Source organism: Teleopsis dalmanni, chromosome 2 (assembly GCF_002237135.1).
Source record: "Teleopsis dalmanni isolate 2A chromosome 2, ASM223713v2, whole genome shotgun sequence".
NCBI classification, from domain to species: Eukaryota; Metazoa; Arthropoda; class Insecta; order Diptera; family Diopsidae; genus Teleopsis; species Teleopsis dalmanni.
Genome location: NC_051847.1, coordinates 3,908,528 through 3,916,558, shown reverse-complemented (window position 1 = coordinate 3,916,558; position 8,031 = coordinate 3,908,528). Strand labels below are relative to the sequence as shown.

The 8,031-nt window shown below is 28.9% G+C and overlaps 2 protein-coding genes across 2 annotated transcripts; one reads left to right on the top strand and one right to left on the bottom strand.

The window, feature by feature from the left end:
• Positions 1 to 284: 284 nt before the first annotated feature.
• On the top strand, positions 285 to 1,442 carry LOC119684236 (COP9 signalosome complex subunit 7-like; the record flags this gene model as incomplete). The annotated part of the gene is given in 3 exon segments (XM_038098239.1): positions 285 to 505; positions 605 to 743; positions 809 to 1,442. Coding segments are annotated over 3 exon segments (383 nt in total), but the record flags the coding sequence as incomplete, so codon positions are not given.
• A 1,260-nt stretch (positions 1,443 to 2,702) lies between these two features.
• LOC119684234 lies at positions 2,703 to 4,045 on the bottom strand. Its single transcript, XM_038098238.1, has 2 exons — positions 4,013 to 4,045; positions 2,703 to 3,946 (listed from the first exon to the last, which is right to left on the bottom strand). Exons 1-2 carry the CDS (start codon positions 4,028 to 4,030, stop codon positions 3,482 to 3,484), a joined length of 483 nt encoding a protein of 160 aa, XP_037954166.1. The 5' UTR covers positions 4,031 to 4,045; the 3' UTR covers positions 2,703 to 3,481.
• Positions 4,046 to 8,031: the final 3,986 nt, after the last annotated feature.

Here is an 8,031-nt window from a genome sequence, read left to right as displayed (position 1 = left end):
ATCAATCCAAAAAAAGTTTGGTTTTCTATTGCATATTTTCGAATTTCAATTAAAATACCAAACCATCAAACTGAAGTGGAATAGATTTTTATGGCTCAATAATTGGATGAAAAAAATATGAAATTTATATTGTGTGCTTCGAGTTCTGAAGAATTGTTGGAGCACAGTTAGATTTTGTAAGGTGTGTCTGTAGAAAATTGTATCGAAATGACTTGATTCAATTGATTTTTCCAATATTTATATACCATAAATAAAATATACATGAGTCTTTTTTATTATTTCAGATATCATACGAGGAAAGTTGTTTCAAAATGAACGCATGTTTGAGGTCGAATTTGCTCAGGGCCGCGATATACCACCAGACTATCTAATAAAAATTGAGAAAATTCTGCAGGGCTGGCTTGATTCTTGCGACAAGACTTTGACTTATGTTGAGAATCAGGTTGAGGCTGCCAATAATGAAAAGGCAAAATGTTTGCAAAACAAGCTTCGCGTTGAAAAAGAGGTGAGTGAAATAATATATAAAATAATAGTTACGCTTGATTTCCACTTAATTCTTAATATATTTATATATATATATATATATATATATATATTCCTGTAGATTACAAATATGCGAAAGACTATTAAAGCACAAATAATAGAACACGATGAAGCTATGTCGATTGAGACGCACGATAATACAAGTTCAACCTCTCAGGACGCACGTCGTAAACCATGTAGACCAAAATCTAATCGCACTGGTAAGTGCAATATTGAAAGGTTACAAAACTGCTTCCTTTTGTTAACTTGTTGTTCTTTATTAAAGGTTCCGTGAAGTACCCAAAGTAAATACGTTCAGTACAATATTTCGCTTTATACATTATAGTTTTTCGCGTGCTTATCAAATGTCAACATCATCAAAACCATACCAAATAAGAAAAAAAATACAATATAATAAAAACATAAAATGAAAGAAATTTTGCAGCTTAAACACGCGTCAACTGCATTCAACATTGAGTTTCAGCACTTGACTTTCAATTATAAAGCCAACAGCGGTATTGTTCGTCCTTACATCCTTGTGAAAAATTCAGCTTCACTTAATTTTTAAAATTTGGTTTTTACTTTATTTTCACAATATCAAAATTTAAATAAAAATTCCTTTTATCTTAAAAAATTGCTTCTTAATTTGCATATCAGTTGTCAGTGACGCTGTGACGCAGTGACGCAATGATGCAGTGCAGGGAAGTAAGAGTTGCACTTATTTAATAACAAAAAAAGAACTAAGTGATGGCTTTGCATATCTTAGGGAGTGAAATTTTTTTTGGATTAAATATAGATCGAATTCTGTGTCTTTAAAATTAAGATTTCGGAAAGTTTTGTCTCAAACTAATTGCACCAAATTTCGATGAAAAACGAAACTCCATGTTTCGTATTTATAATCTCTGGCAGCGTATAATTAAAAATTAATTTATGTTAATTATTTGGTTACCAATTTGGTTTGGCTTAATGAAATTGATATAAGAGATGTAAAGATAAATTTACGAAAGAATAAATTTCGCAAAAAATTATAAAATTTTTGTAGAAGTACGTTTTTTATGTTGCTGACATCACTAAATAAAATTTCCTATAAAATTGAACAGGACACCTTGATATTTTTACTTTATTTATGGTATACAATAACTAAATTGACTAGTTTAGCTTAGCAGGCAAATTAAGGTGGTGATTCTAAAAATGCACCTTTTTAATAAAAAAAGATTTTGAACCTTTAAATAGAATATGGTTTTCAAGGGAAGGTTTTCCAGTTGACTTAGATATTCTAGAAAGTATGTACATAACGTGTTTAATTAAGTTGCGTTCCTTTCTATGCACCTCTGTTCTATTCATGTTATCTCTAGTCTCAGATTCTAAGTGCGGTTAGTGCTTCTTTAAATTCTCCTCCGAAAATACTGTTTTCTCCCACATTGGTTACTGCTAGAAGTAGTTTAAGCAGAATTGTCTTCTGGGTTCTTCAGTGAATTTCGATCCGGTATATGCCGACGTCGGGATAAACCTTATGAGTTCATAGTTTATTTGATAGCCATCATCAACTGGTAGGAGACTAAAAAGTATACCAAAAACACACAGAGTAAGTATGGTTGACAGTAATCAGATAGCCCTCCGTGGAAGGCCCTCCGTGGAAGGCGCTCCGTGCTGGTAATAGTTACATATTATATTTTATTTTAATTCACCGTTAAGCCCATTTACGCAGATTTCTTTTCGATATCAATAATATCAGCAGTAGTAGTATATGCCCAGAGCTGAATACATTGTGCTAAATTATTGTGCTACACGATTCACATGACTTCTGCGCATGACCAGTTCCATGATGAAATTTAAAAGATACGGTATAGACAATATATCTGAAGCTTAGTACGTTATCAATTACATGAAGTTGATTTCTGCAGGACACTATTCCTATACGGGTAACAATGCTGTCTTGTGGTTAATAAAGAGATTGTGGGTGTTCGCAGGCTTTTGCCAAGATTTTCCCAGTGTGATTGTCTGGTCAATGGTGAATTGATCCTTATTAGTGGTCAAGGCTTTACTACACATGTGATTTTATCTCCTGATACTTGTTGTTAATTGTAAATATATAAAATTATTTATACAAAAAATACTTGAAGTATTTTAAAATGATTAAATATTTTAAAGTTTATTAAAAAATTTGAAAATTGTATACTTTTTATTATGCTATTATGCATAATTTTAATTATTCTATTTTAAAATTTTTAATTATGCATATCTGAGTGTAGTGGAGGTGTTAAGTATAAAGTAACTTCACACTTCTCGATTTGGCATTGTGTCAAATATTTGCATTTATATGGACCGCCTAAATTAATTTCATAAAGTTTTTGTCGAAAACAAAGGTAAGGATTTATTAAATTGTCCTTTGAGTGAAATTTCTTAAAAATTAAAATTCTGGCTTAAATGTTTGTTGCTGGTTTAAAAGGACAACGTACCTTACCAAGTACAATGACTGCAAAATACGCAAGCAATGATTTTGCAAAATGCAAAATACGCAAAATTGGTACAAAAAAATATATAAATTTATGAACATAGAATGATGGATGTCAGGTCAGGCCGGGCCAGGCACGTTGACCTTCTGGTAGTAGAGTGTTAGCCGTACCTGTTTTCATATTGAATTTTAATTTATTTTTGTCATATGTACTAAACACTACGTGACAAAATATCTGCATTTAGGGTTATTGATATCGAAGTAGTTTACCACTTTTGACGAGACACGTTGTATGATTAAATAGTGTGGGAGCAATTTTAGTACGATTTGTTTGCAGAATCATAAATTGTTGATATTTTCGACAGAAATTCTATGAAATTAATGACCGGAAACTCTGTCGAATAGTGAAATGTGTCTGTTTGTTAGGTTTTTTTTGTAGTTTTAGCTTTTAAAAATGCACTTGATGATTATTCATTCAATGTTGAATATTCAAATCTTTTGTAATTAAATCTTTTCTGCGTTATATGCTCCACGTGTATCCATCACATAAATTCCGCTGTTGTCCTGTTGATAGCTACCCGTATTGTCAATATGATATAAGCCACGTGTGTCCTTTACATACTGTCCAGCGCTATTAGCTACATATTGACCACTTTTGTCATGCACATACCGCCACTTGTAGTTATCTTGATATTGTCCACGCTTATCGGACGGCCAACGTCCTTTGGAAATGTCATCACGATAAATGCCGCTTACATCATTTACATATTTGCCACTTTCGTCTCTGTGATATTGATCGGCCACAGCAACATTTTGAACATTTGACTTAGCCACGTTCAATGCACTTTGCACTTTACTGCCAAAAATATTGCTTGTTGAATTGTTGGTGCTTTTGATTTTATCTATGTTAGCAGCATTGCTCTGAATTGTGCATAGCAAGACCACTAATGTAGGCAACAACCATTGTACCTGCAGATGTGTATGATATCAATCATTTTACATATATTTTATAATTGAACTCAAACCGAAACTTACCGATTTGGAATTGTACATTTGTGCGTGATTAAATTTTTATACCAACTGACAAATGAATAATAAAATAATTTGTTTAAATACTCAGCAAACATTTGGTCCATCAATTCTAAGATTGGAGGAAATTACAAGTTTTGGTGATCCTAAAATATTTAATTGAAACTCACTACACTAATGTGGACGGTAGATTTATTACATTAGAAAAATAAAAAAAATTATTATAAGATGTGATTATTATATATATGGTATATCTGACCCTTAAGTATTTCATTAAGTAGAATTAAGGATCGTCATCTCTTTTGGTACCCATAAAGAAATATATAGTGAAAACACGTTTCAATTTGATAATGTCGATTTGCTTGTGTTGATATTAATAAACTAATTTCCAGTTTTTAAGCTCATCGTAGATTTTTTTTATCGACCAGTGGAAATTAATTCTTATCAAAAAAATTGACGAAAATTAGTTAATATACTTAAATATTACTAAAACAATTCAATAAGTATTTAATATTTCTTTATTGTTTGATTGTTTTGTAATAGAACTTTGCTTGTGTAGGGTATTAACGCTTCGGTTAAGTCACAATCAATTTCTTCTGCTTGTTTAGCTTTCTTTTCTTACTCTTGATGTATGTAACCAGTCTCCAGTTTATCGCCAATTATTTCATATGCAAAAATTAATTATAAACTTGAAGTCATGCTTTGTTTATAAACAAAAAATTAATTTAAGTGCAATAAAATTTTAGATTATTTCTTTTTCAATTAAAAAGAATCTTAATCAATTTAATTTACCTTCAACTTCGATTAACCTTAACAAAATAATTTATTTTGATAAAATTTTTAATAAAATAATTATAAATAAATTATTTAGTTACTCAATGTTGAATTATTGTTAAATCTATATGAATTGCTCTTACCAATGATCGGCAGATAACGTTGGTAAAAATATATAAAAATAAAATATTTTCTTTATTGAAAATTGCTGCGAGTAGGATTAGCTATATATTTCTTTAAAGTCTCTATATAACAGTTAATCCTCTAATTTTCTTATGCGATTGAGCAGTTGAATGTAATAAAATTATTAACATATGTATATAAAGTTTAAATAATTTTGTATTGAGAAAGAGACATTTGAAGTTTTATTAATCCAAGTTTTTTTACTACAAATATTTTGAAGTTTATCTTTAGATAATAAAGTTTATTAGCAGATAATAAATAATATACTTAGCTAGTGTTAGTTCATAGTAACCCCTTTATTTTTGCTATCGTTTCTAGGGATTAATTTCTATCGATCAAGACCATATTTACATATGTCCGTTTTTCGAATACAGTTTGATTTTGTTTTATTTTAACAGGTATTTGCAGGCAATGGAAAATCGGTCAGTTAAATAACTTAGCTCTTAAGACACTAAAATGCAAGCTTCTTTCTATAGCGAACTGGTACTACCTTTCAACTGCTAAAATTTTATTCAGAGATTGTTTAACATATTTCACGTGAGAAATGTATACGAAATTTGAATACTTTAAGAACTTTATTTTTTAAACTATTTCTTTTTAGAATTCTCTATTCGAATTTTAATTACTTGTGAAATGATTATAATATCATTTGAAGTCCGTTTTGTATGTGAATACCTAAGGCCATAAGTCGTAATATGTGATATTTTACAATCATTTTCAAACTTCAGCAATTTTACGCCGAAAATTATGCTTTATTTTAGTTAATGATGTTCACAATAAGTTTCATTACCAAAACTCGGATCCGTTTGCTTGCTTTCCAGTTATAACTACGTCAGAATTTTTATAAGTTGTCTGAAACATCTATAAATAAAGCAAAAAATATAATGTTTTATTTATTTCATCATTTATTGTATATTTACAATAAATATAGTTTATATACTAACTACTTTATAATATAATTTTAATTGGAAGGTGTTATTTACACGGTACATTAAAGTCAGTAGTGTGAAAAAGGGAGAGTTATGGGCTATAAAGTAACTTGTGAAATATTTCGAATTATTTTACACTAGTTATAAATGGTTCGCTCAATTAAATATTTCCATATAAATTTCAAAAGCAATCATAAATAAGTTTCTGTATACGCCATTACTAATTAAAATAATTATTGTGGTCATTAATGGAGTAGTGTATTTCTGAAGAAATAAAACTTACTTTCTCCTATTTGGTACAAAACTCTCTGAGTAATCTTATTTTAAACTTATCTTGTCTTCTAATATTACTTTCAGAACAGATTTAATACCTCTTACCTTAATATGTAAAATGTTTTTATCATCTTTATGAGAATGCGGCTACAACCTGCACACAGATGTCAACATATGGTTCAGACTGCCTATAATTTATTAAATTGCTCAATAAAGAAGGAATGTAACAAATGTTTGCACGATGTTAATGATATGTTCAGCTTTCATAGCTGTTCCGAGTTATTACCTATAGCACCACGTCTAATCAGCTTGAAGTATTTCCTATGATCTGGAACTCAGACTTAAGAAATGTGAAACATTGATGTCTCGTTAAGAGATGCGCAGCAATTACAGACGAGCAATACGGCACTGCATCGAGATAACCGTATTTAAGGGAAATATATCACATTTTACTGCACGAATACTAATGATACCGATAGATGACTCGATCCGATTTAAACGTGTCTAAATGTGATTAGTATTTGCCATAACGAACAGTAAATCATTGGGTCAAATACTAAGTATCAGTGGTTTAACTTTAAGAAATTCATGTTTATTCTAAAAACAATTATATTTAATATGGTATTTTCACGTGTTGTGAATTTATTTATATATCAGAAAATTGGGAAACAAATTTACTCTATATTTCATTTAACGATATTTAATTATAGTAGTTATTTCAATAAATATGTGTTATTATAAAATCAAATAAAAGCAAAATAATTAATTGCATGGTGGAATAGCTAGTAATTATATAAAACATTAAGTTGCAATTATTTTTTATCATATGCAATATAACAACAATTTTAAAAAATATATATAGTGTCTAACACTGATTGATTTTACTAATTAATCTAGGAATGTAGAGTACTTTTTATTGCCCAAGTGCATTCGATAAGCTATCAAGGGTACCTGAAAGTACCTGAAAATTTATTAAGAATATAGCGAAACAATAAAAGAGTTTTATATTTTATATTTAAATACTATAAAAACTATTAGTTTTCAGTTTTAAAAAAGGAAAAAATTTAAATTAATTAAGTAAAATTATATAAAAATTTACAATTTATATATAGATCTTATATCTTATATAAAGATACGGGTACTTGCGCTAAGCACGGTAATAATATAAAGAAGTGTTGATTGATGTGTGTAATGTTCTTTGTCTTCATATCACGCAGTTCACGACTTCTTATACGCCTTCCTTTAGTGAGGATGTTATCATCTTTGATCTTTTTTTATTTTGTATGTGGACACAGAAGAAGCTGATGGATACACTAACCTTAATTAGAGTAGTCGTGATTTTGTGGTCAAACAGTAGTCTAAATAATTTTGATTCATTTAAAGTGAATTAGATGTGCATGTGAAATAATATAGATTAATTAGAAACTAATATGTAAGATGTATTTGGGATTTCACAAAATAATAATAATTACATAAAATCATAACAATTGCAATTACTAAAAACTTATTTGGGACAAAAATTGTTTTGCCAATATTTATTTGGAAATGTGCTTCTGTTATCATATTTAATTAAAAAATTTATGAATTTTGTGTTAAATATCCAATATTATACCAATAGTGGGTGTACATACACCATTGATATGTTTCAGTTCCGAAAACAATTATGTGAAACTGTGCTTTCCAAAAATGAAAGTTTTTAATGCTAAAAGCTGAAAAAAAAATTAGAAAAAATAAAATAAAAATTTTCATCTCATGAAAAAGTAAAAAGTTTTCATTGGATTTTAATTAAAATAAAATGATATTTTGTATTTAAGCGTTAAGTTGATTTTTGTGGCAACACCGGTTCGTGCATTCTAAACAATTTTA